The sequence below is a fragment of the Accipiter gentilis genome, chromosome 26 (genome assembly GCF_929443795.1).
Source record: "Accipiter gentilis chromosome 26, bAccGen1.1, whole genome shotgun sequence".
Taxonomy (NCBI): Eukaryota; Metazoa; Chordata; class Aves; order Accipitriformes; family Accipitridae; genus Astur; species Astur gentilis.
In genome coordinates, this window is record NC_064905.1 from 13349156 (window position 1) to 13368709 (window position 19554).

At 47.2% G+C, this 19554-nt stretch overlaps 1 protein-coding gene across 1 annotated transcript; it reads left to right on the forward strand.

The window, feature by feature from the left end:
* Positions 1 to 689: 689 nt before the first annotated feature.
* On the forward strand, positions 690 to 4725 carry LOC126050991 (serine protease inhibitor Kazal-type 6-like). The gene is made up of 4 exons (XM_049829599.1): positions 690 to 747; positions 2900 to 2925; positions 3788 to 3900; positions 4680 to 4725. Exons 1-4 carry the CDS (start codon positions 690 to 692, stop codon positions 4723 to 4725), a joined length of 243 nt encoding a protein of 80 aa, XP_049685556.1.
* Positions 4726 to 19554: the final 14829 nt, after the last annotated feature.

Sequence of the window (19554 nt, forward strand, 5' to 3'; positions counted from 1 at the left end):
AGCGGAGCCCTAACATATGTTTGTGAATGCGAAAAACTGGAAAACATTGACAGCTAGAGTTTAAATAGTTCAGGGAGGAGAGTCAGCAGTCCTATCTGGGACTGTGCACACAGCTATGAGAGCATGTCACATCGGAGCGCTTCTCCACCCCAACCCAACAAATTTAGAACCATCCTCAAAAATAGCCAGGGAACAACGTATAATTGGTTTCACAGACAACACATTCTCATGCTGTGATTTATTTCGTAACGTCTAGTGAGTGTCATCACGCCGCACTCAAAGCCTCGGCGCTGGCATTCAGCGAGGGCCCAGAGAATGAAAATTACCAGCTTCCCTGATGAATCACCGCTTTGAAAATTCACCCTTGTGAGAATCCTGTGACTATTTAGAAGGAAAAAAAAAAAAAAAAAAGATATTACAAGCCCGTCTATCACTCATATAATTAGCCCTTTCTAGGTTTGATGTGGACAGGGCAGCATTCCTAAAGCACCATAAACACAGCCAGGACCAATAATGGCTTTAGAAGCGAAGTGGAGAAGTTCTCACAATTAAGGTGGGGAATGAGGACAGCTACAGATGGGTGCATAAATACACAGAAAGGCAGGTCTGTGTGCGCACTGTGGGCTCCGGTGCTGAGACAACACCTCCCGCACAGATCGCTTGGCTTGGACTAAAGAGCTACCTGCAGCATGAAGGCAACAGGTGCCTTAGTGCTTCTCAGCCTGCTGCTGCTCTCTTTCTTCTCGGGTAAGTGATCTTTTCCCTAGCATAGAAAAAAAAAACCCAACCAAACCCCAAACCTTTCCTGACAACAGCAAACTTTGGAGAGCCTTGATCACCGGATGACAGGCTTGAAGATAAAGCTGAGCAAGTAGAAAATATCTGCGGGACTTGCTCACTCATATGACATGTTTCCACTCCTCGTGTGCCTCCGCAGTGAATAACGCAGCGGAGGTGTCACTGGGAGACAGAACGAGCAAATTCTAAGCAGCTCTTTCAGCAAATGTACCAAAGCAGAGTGTAATTATGAATTTTTGGTACAAGTGTTCGCTGGAGAGTTTTGCTGAACCAGTTAGAGAAGAAACTCACTCACCTCAGGGTCATCAGCGCTTGTTTTGATCCTAAGCATCTTGGTATTTGGTGTTGTCCTTGGAGACGTGGAAACGTAATTAGATGAAAGTTTCAGCTTCCATTTATGTTGCAGAGAAAAGCTTGAAAATTAAATTCAAATGTCCTCAAGGAGTCAGAACAAAGAGGGCAAATTAAAAGGATCCAGCATGTATTTATCTGGAGATTTACACATCTTTCTGATGATCTGGGGAAGCTGAGTGATGATTTTTGAACATATAGGTCACATCAGTGTTATCAATTGCTTGTGTCCAGCTGACCCAGCTCTGCAAGGTTTGTGGCGACAGTTATTGAAGAATGTGCAGAACAAGAATTATTTATACTTGTTTTTCTGTGAATAATTTGAATAAAGAATTCACTTGAGAAAATTGCAAGCTGTGCATGGAGAAAAGAGGTGAATTACTTTGTACACATTATTCATTATGAAATATTCATCTGTCTCTAATTGAGTCTTAATTGGGACTGGGTTCTGTCAGAGTGCTGAAGCTTCCTTCCAAGGCCAGGCAGAACAGCAGCAAACTCTGTGATCTCCTATAAAATAAACAGATGTCAAGAGACATCATCATAAAGTCTTCTGTAGCCACATGTAATATTTATAAAAACTATCTAATGAGCTGTTTTGTAAATAGTATACAGATAGCCATAACAGTGACTTTACAATTAAGGCAGCCTAGCCTGACCTGAGGTCATGATAAATATACCAGTGCCAGGGATAAAAAACACCGAAGGGCAATACAATTGGCAGAAAAACTAGGGTGGGTTGACGGATGACGGTCTAGCTGACTGAGAGTTGGGTGGGATTTCCAACGTGTGGGCGCCCGCGTGTAGGACAGGGTCCTCCCACCTCCAGCCCCAGGTTCCCTCCTGCCCAGAGCCACCGGAGCAGCGTCCCAGCCGGCCGTGACCCCACTGACCCGGCAGGTACAGCCTCGCATCCCAGCCTCCGCTGCCCCGCTGCTGCGCGAGATGCTGGGTATTCGTCCCACGGTGTTGTGACCCAGATTCTGCAAATCTGCATTCAGGCCACCCTTGAGTGTCGGGCTCCCCCTTATAGAGACGTTGCAGGGTCGCCCTGAAACACAGCTGTGACTCAAGCTACGCGCCTGACTGCAATCTTTGCAGTGAAGAAATGTTAAGAGGATGGACTGATTAGCTTCAGGCCCTGAGCCTGTGGTTACAGCGGGTATTTTTGCACTCTTGCTGACCTGCACTGCCTGTTCTGCTCTGCATCACCCCATGCTGTCTCTTTGTATTTTGGCCGGGATGAACTTGCTCTGGGAGAGTCTCTGGGCTGTGCTGCGCTGAGGCTGGCTGTAAAGCTGACCATGGGGTCTCCTTCTCCACGGTTACTTGTTAGCAGTACCAGCCATTTTCGTCATTCAGATGTGCAGGACCCTAAAAGCCTTAAAAGTCAATATAGCTGTAAAATCTCTGCTGAGCGCGGCTCCAGATCCGATATGGCAGCTCGCTTCCCTGGGAGTGGCTGCCTTCCAGGAGATTGGGTTATGTGTCTGAGGTGCAGTTAGCAGCTGAATGACTGATTACATGGTATTTTACTAACATTTTTCAAAAAAGCAAAATACTGAAAAGCAATTCAGATAACGTATTTCCTGCCCCCTCCTCCACCGCACAGGATGATGGAGTAGGAAAAACCTGGTGTATGTTTCATTGTGGTTTGTATAAAGGGTTTGTGACTTTAGTTCAGCCTCTGTCAGAAAATAATGCTGATATGTAAAATCTATGTTTGGTTTTGTTTTTTTTTTTATTCCAGATGTAGCAGGTCAAGACATTGAAGAGGTTAGTGCAGCTGTTTCTGCTTACTGACTGTGCATTTTCTAGAGGAATGGTTTTGTAACCGAGATCCTGGTGCGTGGTAAACAGTTTTTAATGTCTGCTGGGAGCAGGTGGGTCCTTCCAAGAAGTCCCAACACTTTGGGGAGTTCACCGTTGTACAGGGGATGTTATGTGTGGCCACATTAGCAAGTAGGCCAGGGAAATAGATGGTTGGTTTAGCAAATGCTTCCCATGTTTAGGTCTAGGGTGTTTGCACAGGGTTGTGTTTGTATGCAGCGCCACTTTTATCCACTTTGCTCCACTGTCCAATCTTCTCATGAAACGAATGGACTATCAAGAGTGTTTTACCTCCCCCAAACGAGGTCCATCACTGGGACTTGTCCAGAGACAAAATACCTGTATGTTTCCTGGACACCATTTTTAACTCCCCATAGGCTAAGATTTTCTCCTCCTCCCGCTGCAAAGGCAGAAAGCTCAGCAGGCACCAAGCTGAGTGCACAGTGTTGCAAGATGCACGAAGCCACGGAGCAGTGAGCTAACTTGGCGCCAAATGTCTGAAAGAAGATCAGTGCTGACTCTTCTCCTACGTGCCTAGGCTAATCCACTCCTGTCTTTGGGAGATCAAGACTTCTCCTAGGTGACTGCAGTTTCCCTCCTCAAATGTGGGGCAAAACCGCCCCCTGAAACACTGCTTCTGCTCGTTTCGCACAGGGCTTTTTTCTTTCAGTAAATAGGCGGTGTCATCACTGCCCCTTTGGTCATCTTGTCAGAAAAAGCATTATATTAGTGACGTTGTATCCAATTTGGCAAGTGAAAGAAAGAGTATGGGAGTCCCGAAACGGGTTTCTTTTTATTCCTTTTGCAGATTTGTAGAGAGTTTGTAAATAGAAGCGTGTACTGCACAAGGGAGTCCAACCCTCACTGCGGCACGGATGGCATCACGTACGGAAACAAGTGCGCCTTCTGCAAGGCAGTGCTGTAAGTGAAAGCAGAGGGGATCGAAATAACAGAGAGAGTTGGCTCCATTTCCACATATGTAATGATATTCTTCATGGAGGGGAGGCCCTGCATCCAGGCTGCTCCTCTTGTATGGACCAGCCCCTGAATCGTGCCAAGCGGAATATTTCCTCTTTGGAATGGAGCTGTGTGAATGCAAGTTAATTTTAGTTTATTTCTAGGCTTTGCACGCTGCTTGTTGCCATGCTAAGAGGCAGCACGAGGCCCGGGAGGCAATTGCATCCTGCCTGTACCTTCTGCACACACTAAATTGATGCACATTTCCCACTACATGCTACAGGCTGCAACTCTCACTGCCCACACTTCTGGATACTGAGAAGTGTCTGGAGGAATGCGGGAGCTGAGCCGTGCCAAATTATTCCTGAAAAGTCTGAATGGACTTTGTGGAACAAGACACAAAATCTCAGAGGAAGAGCCTGAGTTTCTCCTTTTCCTGAGCTTTGTCACCTTTTAAAAGAGATGCAATAGGAGCCAGCAACCCCGAACCGAACGTGCTTGCAAAACACCCTTTTTTCCTTAGCAGTCCGTAACATTTGGTGCACGCTCAAGGCTGCCTTATCCTAGGGGAAATCAGAGAAGAGCAAGGAGAGGAGAGAATGGCTTGATGTTCCCTGTGAGGCACCAGAGCACGCTAGCATGAGTCAGGCAAATGCTCCTGTTCGGACGGATGAGCTCCCTGTCCCACGCTGCTGTGTCTGTCATACACTGCTTTGTCTAAGTCTGACTTGCTCCTTTTACAGGAGAAGTGGAGGGAAAATAAGATTGAAGCACCTGGGGAAATGCTGAGTCCTCACCGTCACGGAGCAGCAACAGCCGCACCCCCGTCAGCAGCAGCCGCCGCCGCCTGTGCGCAGACACGGGAGCAGCTTGCCCTCATCTCCGCCGTCTCTGCTCAATAAAATAAAACTCAGCACGACTCTTTGGCTGGATTCCTTTTTCCGTAATACCCAGAAAAGCGCTTTGATACAGCCGTGCTAGAGCCTAATGCGTGGCTTCGCTCCACTGTGCTATTACATCAGCCTCCTCCCGGGAAGCAAGGCGCTCCCTGTGCCGGAGTGGCTGTTCCCACGGCTCCCGTGGGCTGTGTCCTCCTGTCCCCAGCAGCCGTAGCTCTCCTGTCCTGTCCTTCCCGACAACTTGGCACACGCTTGCCGGGCAGCCAAGCAGCGCAACCGCTCGTGGGCTCCTGCCCAACTCTCCCCATCCCAGGGAGTGGGTGACAGCGGGCGCCTTTATTCTTTACCCAGCCTCCGTAGACATGTTCCTTCCTCTCTCAGAGGTTATTGTGGGAGGGTGACAGGAGATCTGGTGAACAGCGTGACTGCATATGCCTCATCTCCTTTGGAAACCAGAGACAAACAAGCTGAGGCTAGGGAATATTGCTCCATTTAAGCCTGCAACAAGAAGATGGCAGGTGGAGGCTGGTTTTAGGCAGAAACTGCAAGGCTCTTCTTTCCAAATCAGTCTTTCTTCTTCCTTCTAAGAGAACGCTTTGTCTTGAAAACTGTGAACTCACCAGCATTAGTTTCCTGCTGCCAAGTGGCTTCTCATGCTAATAAAATTATATTTAGAAGAGCGCCAGATTGTATAAAGTGTCAATAATTACAAAAAAAAATATTCCCTGGAGGAGAAGAGCTGTGGGCTTCCTCTCCCCACCTCTAGGATGAACTCTCCCTGAATCATATGCAGACCTTGTTGTTCTACACACAAGTATTTCTATTTATTTACAATTTTTAATACACACAGACTTTATTCTTTTCTTTACATTTCACACTGCTATCCTCTCTCTTCTTGATGTTGGCTGGAAAATCCTTTCTGCAAACATGAGAAAATGAATTCTATAGCCTCTCCCCATTCACTGTGCAAAATTCACACAGGGAAATACTTGTGGCCTCCCCTTGTTAAAACATTGGCAGCAGATCTATAGGACGCCAGCTCCTTCATGTTAAACACTTAACTTTCAAAGGGAGCTTTAGATTTTATCGTGAGCCTCAGGGGCCAACATATTTTGCAAGCACCTAAATGCTGAGCATCTAAACCTCCGGACCTTGTTTGGACAGAGCTTGAGTGTCTGCCTATCGTGCCACAATCCATGCTTTAAACTCAATCGGGGCACAATGCCTAAGAAGAGAGGCCTTAGCAATGTGCTCAGCACAGCTAATGCTGGCTTCTTTTCTGATAATTCACATTTGCGATGACAATTCCGACAAATCCTTTGTCATTTGGTAACTTTACAGGCAGCGTGCAGGTGGCAGCCAGCCAGCGGTTGAACCGCTCAGGCAAAACTCCGCGTTGGCTAGTTTGGAGCTTCTCTTGGACCAGCTGTCTGATACTGATATTTTTCTCATCCCAGCCTACTGGATTCTTACAAAATCTGCCACCTCTTCTTGGAAGCCAGCTAACCCTCTCCGTGTCCCCGGTTGTAGAGCCAGGGGAAGTGACTTGTTTGGTTTCAAATTCAGATGTTGCATCACCAAACTGAACAGCAAGACATCCCGAACATGGACAAGAGTGAGGGGAGCAAGAAGCATCTCCTGCACAAGGACAAGTGGTCACGAAGGACATGTTGGGAAAGTGGGAGGACCTTCCTCATCAATCCTCCAGCTTGGAGCAGGATGACCTCTGCCTGTCCTCTCCTACCTGCGTTATGCTGCGATGATCCTATTATGTTGCGTGGCTCTGGACCTGCACCATATTCGGAGCACAGGAGCAAAAAGACCCCACTTTTAAGACGGAAAGTGACATTTTAATGAGGGAGGGGGTATGGGACATCCTTACACCTGGGATGGCCCTCAGTGACTCCAAAAATCTCACAGCACATTCTCGTACCTAATCCTTTTTAATCTGGAGACTGAGATAACAAGGACAGATCACAAGAGAACAGAAACTACAAGAGTTCACTATTTGATAACGATCCTGCATTTTGCTCTTTCAGTGCAAATAGCAAATAAAAACACCTCTGTACGTCTACAGACCCAACTAACATCTCCTCCACCTGTGCCGGGGAAGTGGAGAATGGGAGTCAACTCCTTTGAAGAAACAATTTCCCCCAGTCAGGGAAACTTCCCAAAACTTCCTCTCCAGGAGAGACCAAGAGAGGCAGTGCTACGCCAAGCAAAACGGCTTCTGTCGCAGTCCATCCTTCTGGCTGAGTGGGCACATGGCTCCGGTTAACCGAGACGGCAGTGATGCTTTGCTGGTGCCGTGTCCGCTTGCTCTTGGTTTCAGAGTGCTGTGCTCACATTCCCAGCAGGGCCGATGGATGCCAGGGACAGGGTAGGAGTGCGGCAGTGGCCACAGGCTGTCCAGCCTGAGCTCCCATCTGTGTCTGGCTGCCTTCCCAGACACATACCAAACCAGAAACCAAACCTTCAGCCACTATTTTTCCTTTGATTTCCTTCCTCCACCTTTCAAGTTGTGTTGGGTTTGTTGGGGTTTTTTTTGACAGCTTTGAAAGGTGAGTGAGTCATGATACATTTGAGATCTCTCTTCTATTAGATAACATGAGCATCTTCGCAGCTTTTTCTCTCCCTGGGGAGGAAGGGGCAGAGGCTGGGGTGGGAGCTGCCCCAGCATCTCGGCTGCTGCCAAGACCTGCCCCTTGCAGCAGAATGAGGGCCCTGTGCTCCCCGGGTCTCACTCAGTCCCCCTCAGCAGGTAAAATAATGGAAGAATCAAATTTGTGCATGGTTGCTCTTACTGAAAGGAAGCAATTGCTCACAGCTGAGCACCCTCCCGTGACCAGGCTATGCACATGGCAGAGGTGAAGGATGTGTTTCCATCTCACAGCTTCACTCTGCTGGTGATGCAGCTGATACATTATTGTGTCCAGGCTCTTGGCCCATTTAACTTGTGTGCTCCACCGCTTCCTCCTCCTCCCCCAGCACAGGCACGTGTCACTGTCGCAACTCAGTTGAATCCTTTGTCCTACTTTTTTCCCTTGACATTCACAGTGTTTGACAAGGCTTTTCTAGCTGCCATGGGATGATCCTAGGGTGGTGGTGCTGACTGCAGGCTTCCCACAGCCCACCTGGGGAGGAAGCTCTGGACTTGGCTATCATTCCAGTTCACCCTCTTTTCCCTACAAGAAGGAAGGCTGGATCAGGTTGGAAGGGACTTTGCTCCAACCTCCTGCTCATGGCAGGGTCAGTTCTGAGGTCCTAACAGGTTGCTCAGGGCTTTATCCAGTCTAGCATTGAAAACCTCCAAAGGTGGTGCATGCCCAGTCTCCCTGGGCTACCTGTCCCAGGGTTTGACTGTCATCATTGTAAAGAAGTTTTTCCTTGTATCCACTTTCAACCTCTTGCAACTGTCTCATCTCCAAGCCATGCGCCACCATGAGGAACCTGGCTCCTTCTGCTCCGTAACCTGCTTGTTAACTGGCAGGCTGCTCTTACGTCCCCCTGAAGCCAGGGGGGACCAGGCTGAACCAGCCCACATCGCCCTCTCTCTTCTTTTAGAGCAAACGCTCCAGCCCCCAACTCTCTTGGTGGCCCTTCACTGAATATACTCCAGTTTTTCAATGCCTTTCTTGTTTTGGGGCAGGGCCCAAAACTGAATATGGGAGGGAAGGCTGAGCTATGGCGACAAGGAAAAGGATTGTTTGGGCGGTAGGTGGGAGAACTGTAGGAGTATTGCAGGGGACAAAAAAGATGTAGATGATGACAGTTGCAGGGAGCGGCAGGAGGCTCTCACCATGTATAGGGTCCTTTAAGGATCAGAGAGCAGCTGAGCCTTCTCTGGGGTGAAATGACTCCCAGATGCTGGGAATCAACCAACAGTTCCCCCCATCCCCATCCCAGCTGAAGGGCTTAAATAGGAGCCCAGGGGAAACATTTGGCTGTTTTTACTGACTCCAGAGCAAAGAGAAGGTGAGGGGTTTGCTTGTGGTGTGAGAGTTTTGGAATATGGGGGTTTTTTTGGGTTGATGGGTGGTTTTGGGGGTTGGGCTGGTTTTTTTTCCTGAAATAAGCAGTGTAGTTTAGGAGGTTCTCATAGGAGTAGCTGCAGTAATTGTGGCTGGCGTTGGAGTCTTATAAGGCTGTTCTAAAAATGCTGGGAAGGCTTATAAAATGCATGTGGAAGGCAAGGGTTACTATGATACATAAAGGGAGAATGGGGGAAGCGTAAGATATATCCCCGTAGAAAGGCAGGTGCCACATAAGGGTTTGCTTGTTTTAAAGTCCAGTGATGGGATGGTGCTTCAAGGCACGTCTTTGGCTTTGACACCCGTGGGGCAGTGAAGGACGAGCTTCAATAAGGTCAGCTCCTCAGGTCTCTGGAGGGAGCAGGGCTTTTTTTAGGGCCTCATACAGGACTTGAAAGATAAGGTCAAAACCGAGGTTCTGCTGGACCTGGAGGGATGCCCTGACCAGCCTGAGGCTGCCCCCAAGCAACAGCTTTAGTGCTTGTAGCAGGGCTGTACCTAGTACCCAGCTTGTGGAATAAGGGTTTCCCAGGGATGTGGAAAAGTGGTGGTGCTGTGTAATACGGCGCTTCCCTTTCTGAGCTAAAATTGCCCAATTAATTGGGAGTGAACAGAAACGTTGGTGTCGTGGCAAGGGCTGGCTGTGACACTTCTGGCCTTCTTCCCGAGGAATGTCATGCCTTTCTTTGGGAGGGTGACTTTGTGGAGTCACCTGTGATAAAACCACCAGCTTCCCGGGCCCTGCCCTGTAAACGCATCCTCCTGTCATCCTCTGTTTCTAGACATACCCTTAGCCCTTACTCACAGTTACAGTGAATGCAAGAGCGGATGCTCCAATTGCTCCAGTGCTGTCTGATGATGACGAGCCATTAAAAAGGAGCTTGGAGGGGCTGCAGAAGGTCACCTGCGCTGCTCCCCTGTCCCACGCAGGTACAGCGGTGCCCAGCGCAGCTCTGCCAGGAGGACGGGGCACGGGCAGGTCTCGCTGCGGGGCTGCGGCTCGTTCCCGAGCATCGGGCTCCCTCTGGTGACCGCTGGGCACAAGCCAGCGGAGGCACCGCAGCCACCGGCCCCACTGGTGTCCTGGGGAGCTGGGCCGGCTCCGGCTGGGGATGATGCCCTGGTCTTGCTGGACAGGGTTACTTTGGAGAGGGGCCTTAGTGTCCTCTTCGTGCCAACCTTTGGGAGGGAGTCGGCTCCGCTAAAATGAGCAAAATGCCTTCTCGTGGTCCTCGTGCTGTGCGGAGGCATGACCTGGCCTCAGCGCTAATTCTGCCTGTTGAAATTCTGCTTAAAAGGAGAGGTGCCCACAGCAGAGCTGTGCGCAAAAGGTGACAAAGTTATTCGCGCTCACAGGCTCAAAAGGTCCTCAGATTGCAGCACCCGTCCTCTTTTCAGGATGGGTGCCTGCATTAGCCTATTTTTGCTGAGCCCAACAGCTGTTCTTGCAATGAATTACACCGCCAGAGATCGGTGCGGGGAGGCACTGGCACTGTGAGCTGTGCTAGTAAATTGTTTCTGTTTGTTACTTGTGCCTCGGCTCTCCCTCCCGACAGCCGTTCTCCCCTTCTCCTGAGACTGCCGTCGGGCCAGAGTGCTCTGAACAAGTTTCCTTTGCTCCTGCAGGGCCCATCACCTCTCATCAAAGAGCTCAGGCACAGGGTGCAGTCTCAGCATGTCCCCTTGATGTAAAAGAGAAAAGGTAGCTCTGATCAATAACTTCCTTGGCCTGAGACTGCTCAGACTGCTGTCTTCCCCACGGCATTGCTCACCTCTCCTGCAGACACTGGAGGAAGAAGTTTTGGGGCAGAGAAGTGCAGCTGAGACGAGCTGGGCTTTGTACCTCCAGGATTTGGGGAGAGCTTTTCGGTTAAGCTGTTGCTGGATGCAAATGCTGAGATTTGGCATCAGTTGGTGGGGCTCCAGGTGCGACACACTTGTTTCACTTTCACTGAACACAGCGGAGGCTTGGACTCTGCCTCTGTGAATCTCTTCCCCTCTGTTAATGCTGTGAGAAAGGAGAAAGCCGTCGCCTACCCTTGTATCTGAGCAGCTACGGCACGGCACAGCCGCGGAGCTGGTGCGAGCCCCCTCTACCCTAACGGGGTCTCAGAGGACCTTCTGCTACTGAGGGTGCGCTGCTGTTTGCTGTTGGGTCTTGGTGGCCTGTCCAGGTCCTGTTAATCCTTTGGAATGGTCCGGGCCTTGGCGTTGTCTCTCCAAGGCCTGGCAGGATGACGATGCTCCTCCTCTTGTGAGCAAATTGCAGAGCGATGAAGGGGGAGAGTGCAGTACCAAGGATGGACACTGGATGCTGCCACAGACCGGGCGGTTTGATCCGTGGTACCGTGCCTATTCACCGCAGTTCAGCTTTCAGGCTTTTGGCACCAGGCTGTGAGGCTTGCTGTGGACTTTCAGGTAAAGCCTGAGCTCCTGGAGTGTAGTGATTAGGTGAGACCTAAACTTCTACCTTCCTAAAATATATTTATATAGTTTAAACCCTTTTAATATGAGGTCAAATCATGATTTAAGGAAAAGGCTGAGAAAACTTGAAGATGGAGAAACAAACTCGTTTGAAAAATTGGCATGATATTGTATCGCAGGGGACAAACATTTCCAGTGGACTAAATCCCAGGCCCCGTTTTGTTTACAAGTCTGACTAGCTCTGGGTCGTGTCATGCAAACGTTTCCCTGATAGCACCAGGACCCTGGCAGATGTCACAAGTGCTGAGACAAAAATGTGATCCTCCTGCCGAGCTCTGATAACAGCCCTTGTTCCTGCCTCTGCTCCTCCAGTCACTCCAGTTGTGCTAGTGTTGCAGCCCTGCACCCTGGCAGGGAACATAGGGGGCTTTGCCGTAACAGGTGTTGCGTCTCCTCTTTGGCTTTTTGGGTGGTGTTGGTGGGGCAACCACAAATAAAACAGGGGCTTTTGCAGGTGCATGTGCTTGTTCCTCCCTGTTTGGTGAAAATCTGCAATCCACACTGACATTTCTGAAGTGCACCAACTACTCACAGCCTGTTTTTAACATGAAATTTCAGGTGCATGGATAGCTGGTCACTGCTCCAAAAATTTTGCTTGTTGTGGTAACCCATTGCCGGCGCCAGTGCCGTGCTCTGGGTAATGGTCCCTATCCCAGAGTATGCAGCATAAGGCATCAGATGGGCATCTACAGAGAAGGGCAGGTAGACTGGGGTGGTAGCAGAAGAAACCATTCGTTCCCAGCCCATCCGCATACAGACTGCAGTCACTCAAAAGAGCGCAAGAGGGCTGTAGGTGTCTGCGGGGAGCTCATCCTGGAGCTTGTAGGGGATGAGTTTATTTGGAAACCTGACAGCAGGCAATAAAGTAGCTATCTGGAGAGTCAGTGAGAGAAGGTAGTTCCTGTTCCTCCTGTTTGGACATGGGACTCTGTCCCTGGGTATGTGGGGAGGTATCGAAGCGACATTAGCAGGCACGGTTTGTTCTGGAGCAATGCTGGAGATCAGGGAGCTTTGCAGCCCTCGTGGGCAAGGCCGCGAGGGGCAGTGGGGTGACCCTGCCCTTTACTGAGGACTGCGCTAGCCACGGCGGGTGACACCAGGACTTGTGTTTGTAATGCCAGAGTTTTACCATTGACTTCATTCTAACAATAGCTGTACCCGGTAGGTTTTTAAAACTAGGACTCTGCTGCAGGCCCCCCAGCAGACACTGTGGAGCTCCCCCGGTAGAGAAACAGCGATGCAGCTGGGACTGTTCCTGGGGAGCTGCGCTGCTATTGCTGTCACAGAAAGAATAGGCTGGGGGGGTGGCAGGGAGCCTCCATAGCAAAGAGAATAACGGTTCTTGTCCTGTAATATGCAGCCCATGTCCTGCTTCTTAATTTGATTTTTATCGTGATCTTGTGGGAAAATATGTTATGGAGGAAGTGTATTAATACATTTCCTTTCCCCTTTCTGGAAAATGGAAGTCCACATAGGACAGGGATAAAGAATAATGTAAGGATCAGATAAAGCCATGCATACCATGGTGGGGAGAGCTATTTATGTGGGTGTACAGACAGCCCTTGGGGTGGAAAAGCTGTTTTATCAGCTAAACATGGAGGGAAAAGCACTGGCACAGCTGCACACACCCTCACGCTACAGAAAATGTGAAAACATTTCTATTATCTGAATAGATTGGGAAACCTTGATACTTCTTGCATAAAATTAAATTCAGTAAGCTGGGTCTCTTATGGGGCAGCGAAGGTTAGCTGACCCAACTTGTACGCAGTCCCAACATTCGGCTTTTACTAGTCAAATCTCAATCTCCCCTTGAAAGCAGATCCATGCTGTTGAGACAGGAGGCATGACAAGGTGTAATTAGAGATAAGCCTTAACCCCTGCTCTTAGCAAATGAATAGTCCTTGGTGATGGTACTTAGTTAATGAGAATGAAGAGAAAAGCACTTGAGCTTCTCTGCTGTGCCATTGCTTTGCCACTGCCTTGTTGCTGCTGGAAAGGTGGTGGAAATCGGAGAACCAGAGAGGGCCATGGGGGCTTCTTGTTTAAGAAGTGGGAGTGTGGGGTTTAGGGGCAAGTATGGGGTCAATAAGAGGATGCCTGGGGTAGAGAGGAGTAGCCTTGTGATATAGCACTGTGCCAGCAAGCAGGAAAGCTGGGCTGCTTGGGGCAGTTGAAGGATCTCTATGCCCTCCCAGGCAGTGGTGACCCCAAAAGGTTTTGCTGGATATTCTGTGTTGTAGGTAAAGGTGAGGGGCTGCACCCAGCACTGGGACTGGGAATCACAATGAGCAGAAGCATTCCTGAAGATCAGCCCTGCGGGTTTTGTGGCTGTGGCCTTTCCCTAGCAACAGGAGAAGGCTTCGGGCACTAGACATGGGGATGAAAGCAGACATGATGGTCACAGCGACATGGGTGTCCATGGCACTCTGCTCCAGGACATGACTGTGGGTATGGACCTCTCTGCCCAGCTACTGCATCCCTGCAGCGTGAGCAGGGGCTGAGAGGAGGCAGGACAGCATGGGACTGCAGATACCCTCCCAGACTTGCTCTGTTGCTTTCAGGGCACATCTATGTTGTCTTGAAAGTCCTGTTGTGTCCATATTTCGCTGCCCCTTAGGAAAAGGAGAGACAGCATTGATCCATAGGTCAAGGAATGGTTTGGGCAAATACACTTGCTGCTAGGTCCTTGTTGTAGGGCTGCAGAGACCGTTTGATACTCTGGCTGCACGAACACCCTGCCCAGTGTTGTCTCTGCTAGGTAAGATAAGGTCACTCTGTGCCATCTCCTGCCCCAGTAAAGCTGGTGCAATCCAGATGTTGCATGTTAATTGGCTCTGGCAGAAGCTTTAGTGCAAAAGCTCCTGTCAGGCTTCCTTTCCAGCCTTTAGCACTTTGCTACGGTGCTCGTCCCATGCCTGGCCCAAGGATTCTGCTCAACCCTCTGGCAAGGCAGGGCAGGGGTGTAAAGCTAACCCTGTCCTTGTGAAAGAAAGACCAGTGCTGGAAACTGCCCATACATCTCCTTTTGCCCTGCTTGCTGCTTAAATAGTCTGGTAACTTAGTGGTATTGCTGGTCTCTGGCTTGATTCAAGTTTCTTTGGAGGTAATACTGTGACTTTTTTCCTTTCATAGTTTCTGGAATTGTGCCCTGTACTTGACTGAGTCATGCTCTGTGGCTCTGTAATTATCTCTGTTGCCTACATATTAAGGGATTTTTATATGTTAATCTCACAAGACCTAGTGTTCATTTTGACACTTTCATCTCACTGGCTGCCCATAACCTCTGCACGCAATGTGCTGGGCTAACTGCAAGGGCAAGCAGAGACGTGGACAAGCATTTCTCCCTAACCCTTATCTCTGATCCCCAGCTGTGCAGTCGGGCTCCCAGCTCCTGGATCAGCACTGAGCTATGGGGCTCTCGGCATACGTGCCTTGACACATCTTTCCATGCACCGGAGAGCAACGAATGGTCCTGCATCAGTGATGTAAGTTTAGCTGGACAACTATTTTATAGCACCTCTGAGTTTAAAATCAGACAAACTGTTGTATACCTTGGTCAGGAATTGCTGTAATAAGTGAGTGACGAGCTATGAAGTCAGCTTTATTGGTGGCAACAGTACCATTTCAATGCTGCATGGGTGCATTTCAGTTCTGTAAAACCATGTTATATAGTTTACTAGTTGCAGAACTAAATCTACCTAAACTTACTCAGCTTTGGTCTATCTAAAGTAAATATATTTTCAGGGGGTCATTTGATATTTTTCAGTGAACCAAGCAAACCGATCATATCAGATTAAGGAAAAAAAATTACTTTATGTTACTTAAATTCTTAAAATTTAGGACTACTTGAAAGTAGAAATAAACATACAAAATGGAATATTTTGATTCTGTTTAAAGAAGTCAGAATTTTCAATTATTTGCCTGCTTTCTTCTAGCTGCAGCTACCCACTACATTCAAAACAAAGTAGTTTAATAGTTTCTGAATGTGTTTATCTCAACTAATTTACTATTTGTGGGGTGGGGATATTACTCGGATGTAATTGCAAACCCACACAGGTTCTGAAGCTCAGAATTTCCTTATTTTCAAGTGTTAGACAAAAATTTAGTTTTTAATGTTACCCTTTGTTATAGAAAAAGGCTTTACAACTTACCTGTTATGTCTAGTCACATCTGTAAGGGACTAACCAGATTTTAAAAAACCACCAAACCAACCCCATCACTTGCTTACAATTTTCATCTCTGAGGCAGTTTGATATGCTTAACTTTTCAAAAAATGTGCTCATTTTGGTCCTGATTCAAGGAATAGCCATAATTAGGACAGTGGAGGGACCCAAAAGTTGCATTGGCATCAGTTGCACTTTAAGCATGTGCTTGAAGTTCTGTTCATGCTACCTACTAAACTGGTGCTTGCAATTTTCACTACTCACAAATGTCACATACCCATGTATGTCATGAAATGTGGACTAAATATAGAAAGGGTAAGGAATCGGTAAGCTTTGTAAAATATAAATCTAGAGCCACCTCAGCTTGCCCTAGGAAGCAGGGTGTCTTAGAAAGTTTTACCAGAATTCGTTAAATTATTTACATTATCCTTCCTGTGCCACCATTTGTTCTTCCAGTATGACCCAAACTGGGGGGAAAACACCTGAGGAATAAAGTTTGATGCTTACCAATAGAGCTATTGGCTTGTAACACATCAATAATGTACAAAGCCCATCAAAGTGCTTGGTGATTACAATTCCACAGCACACTGTCTCCTGTGGAGCATTTAGAGTCCACTGTGCCAATGAAGAACAAATTGAGAGACATGATATATACCCACACCAAGAAGCTTTTAAGAAATGAGGGAAAAATTCTAGAGCACTGAAAAAAAAAAAGACAGGAAGGAAGTGGGTTTTTTAACCACAATATTACTATGAGAACATGTTCAGAAACATAACTGGGTGTCAAAGCTGAGCTTGTTCAACTTTTTTAGTCATCTGTGGACATCTCCCTCCAATATGAAGCAATTTAAACAACTTTGCCGAGGAGCCTGTGAATCAGCCCTCATGCCCAGCTGTCTGCCCCTGTGGTCTGTGTGAAGGAAGAAGCATGGCAGATCCAACTCAAAATCCAGGAGTTGATCTTGCAGCAAGTAGAACAAAATATTAGCTCAGACTGCTGGAGATGAAAATCCCAATCAAATCTGAAGGTTGAGATGTCTGGCTCAAGCACTTATATTGAACTATGACTTCTTTGACATCATGATGCTCTGATGCAGAGTTTGACTCTCCTTCCTTTCAAGAGCAGCATAAATAGTGAAGAACAAGGCTCTTACTGTTAAATACCAAACGCTTTAACACTATAACTGAAGATATTTAGTCACTAAAAATCTGATGCAATAATGTTAGTGTTTCCAAACACCAAAGTCAAAATCTTCTGGAGTGTTGCAAGGGAAGGAGGGGACATCATTTGGCAACAGTGACCCTGCAGGCTCTGTTACAGGTCACCCAGTCCCCTTGCACACAGGAGGTGCAGCCAACCCTGGCCCCTGCCATGGTGAAAGTGATAAGAGCTGCTCTTTTCTGATGTATAAACAACTTGAAAAATGGTGTTGTGTGAGCAGAATGGGTTTGCAATTCCAACTAGACAGTTGAAAGGAAAAAAACAAAACGCAACTTTCAATCGAGTGCTAATGATGCATTTTTCTTTGCTATGCCTGCCATCCTGCCCATAGTGCTAAGAGCACGATGCAATTTGAGAACAAGCTGCCTTTGACTTATACCCATTATTTATTAACAGAAAATGAATTGGGGGAAAACTCTTTGCTAGGAGAGACACAGAAATTAATGGCACGGCATTGCGTGTGCCTGTGTGGCGAGCAAACGTGCCAAGCTCTGCACAGACTCCTGAGAACTAAATGAGCGCGCAAGTGCTCACAGTATCAAAGCAGCATCAAAGGATCTCCAGAGATGAGCAAACTTCATAAATAAGCATAAATAATGAAGCTCATGGATGTATGAGAAAGCTCATCAGTATAAATAGATCATTTTGAAATCCTCTATTACAAAACACCATCAGAGAAGGGCTGATGTGCAAATGGTGAGGTTGAGGCCTTGTGTGATTATCGGGGATCTAAAGATAATGGGTGATAGCAGTGTAGGGGATCTGGAGTGGATAATACAGCTGGGCTGGGAAATAAAGTCTAAGATAGCGTGGTGCAGCAGATAAAGCCAGGAGACTCAAACTTAGCACTGTAAGGCATCGTAGACATTTTTCACCATTCTCTAGGAAAACCTAACCAAACTGAAAGCATTCATCTCTTGCCATGAGGCAGTTCTTCCAGACCCTGAATCTTTTGAGTTGCTTATACCTGAAACATGTCCTGATTAGCGAGGAGCCCTTTCAAAGCACAGTCAGTATAGTACTCTGGTAACTTACGGCTGTCACAAGATATTGTTAATATTACACCAGAAACTCGTAACACTTGAAAGATGCACCTCGTCTTCTCCAGGATAGATCAGTACTTTTCTCTTCTGGTCCTGTTACTGTCTCCCTCAACGTTTCCTTTTCACTGAAACATTTCTCCACTGATCCCCCAGCCAAAGCACTTCATCAGCCACCCTACACTGGGTGCAGTGCCTGCCCATGCCAATACTGGGTAGCACCTGCCATGACTGCTGCAATGTCAATAGCAAAATGTCAGAGGATTCTGCCCTCGGACACCTCTTTATCCAGCATTTCTGGTTTTAAACAGCTTTAATGAATCAGGAGAACTGTGTTCTTTTCTTTACCCTCTGAAACACAGTTTTTACCTAGGCTTCATCCTATTGGTAGAAAGTATTCAGCACTTCTCACATCAGTCTTAAATACATCCTGAAGAGACAGAGTGGAAAATTGTCTTAAACCCTTTGGCATCCACTTGCTGTCAGTCACGTGTCAAGTCAGGAATAAAAATTGGCAACTAGCTGTAGATTTCACAGTCATGTAGCAGGATTTGTGGAGCTGAATTTGCAGCTCAGTTCTTGGCTTCAGCTGTCACTCTGTGTACCTCCAGTGATGAGCATTCATGCCATAGTGGGGCATTAGAGTTGTCAGATATCCAGAGCTTACAGAAATAACTTCATTTTTTAAATGGACTGTCTCTTTTGGTATGAATAATCAGACCCAACAATGTACAAAATGCTTGACATGTACTGGGAGCCCAGTAGTCTCTGACACATGAAAATTTTTTGCATATTTCAGACTCCATTTAATGCTTCTCCAGACTTTTGCAGAACAGTAAGTGATGAGCTCGATAACTAAGCCACACACTTCCTCTCTTTGATTATGCTTTAATCCTATTTGTTTTAACAGAGATTGTGAAAGCCATTGATCAAATACCTCTCAAGGACCTCAATATAATCTAAAAGGAAACTAAATGTTAACAGGGAACAAGGCTTTAAACTTTGCTCTTGATAGTTATTCCCAAGGCTCAATTACAATTTGGAAATACAAGAAGGTCAAAACTGCCTTCCCTATCAAAAAGGAGAAATGAAAATCAGCAGAGGTGTTTTCCTCTGAACTTATAAGCAATAAATACATTATTTTGGGGCTAAGCAGAAAAGTAGCTATTTATCCTTGCAGTTATACTGAGTTCTGGTAGTTTGGTACAGAATTATATTGTACATATAGCCCAGAAGAGTCATGTAGTACAAATGTGAGAGCTGTGCTGCTTTGGCCAAAGTTCCACCCAGTAGTGGTTAAAGGGGAGTGTGCAGGCTTGGCCGCTATGTGTGACCCGCTCTCATCTTCCTGAGCACCTGCAGTTCTTACATTAAGGATATTAGACCTTCCTAGTCTATTGCCTTTAGCATCTGACTATGGACTTGTTCATGAAGTTGTCTAACTCCTTTCTGAACCTGGGGATGCCATCTGCCTCCACAACAAACCATGGCAACAAACTCCAGGAGACTGTTATCTGCTGCTCTTTAACAATTTTAAGCCACTCCTATTTGTATGAGTGACCCCTCGTTCTAGTATTGTGGGATTTGGTGAACGTCAGTTTTGTGCTTGCCTTTTTTGCAGCTTCACCATTATATAAATCTCAATCATGTCTTAGCCAAGTAAATCACTGCAGCATTTTTAGAAGATAGCCAATAAAATACATAGGCTTCTTTTGCAAAACAAAAAACCCCAAACAAACAAGAAAATTCAAATTGCAAGACTAGTCTTCAAATATAAAA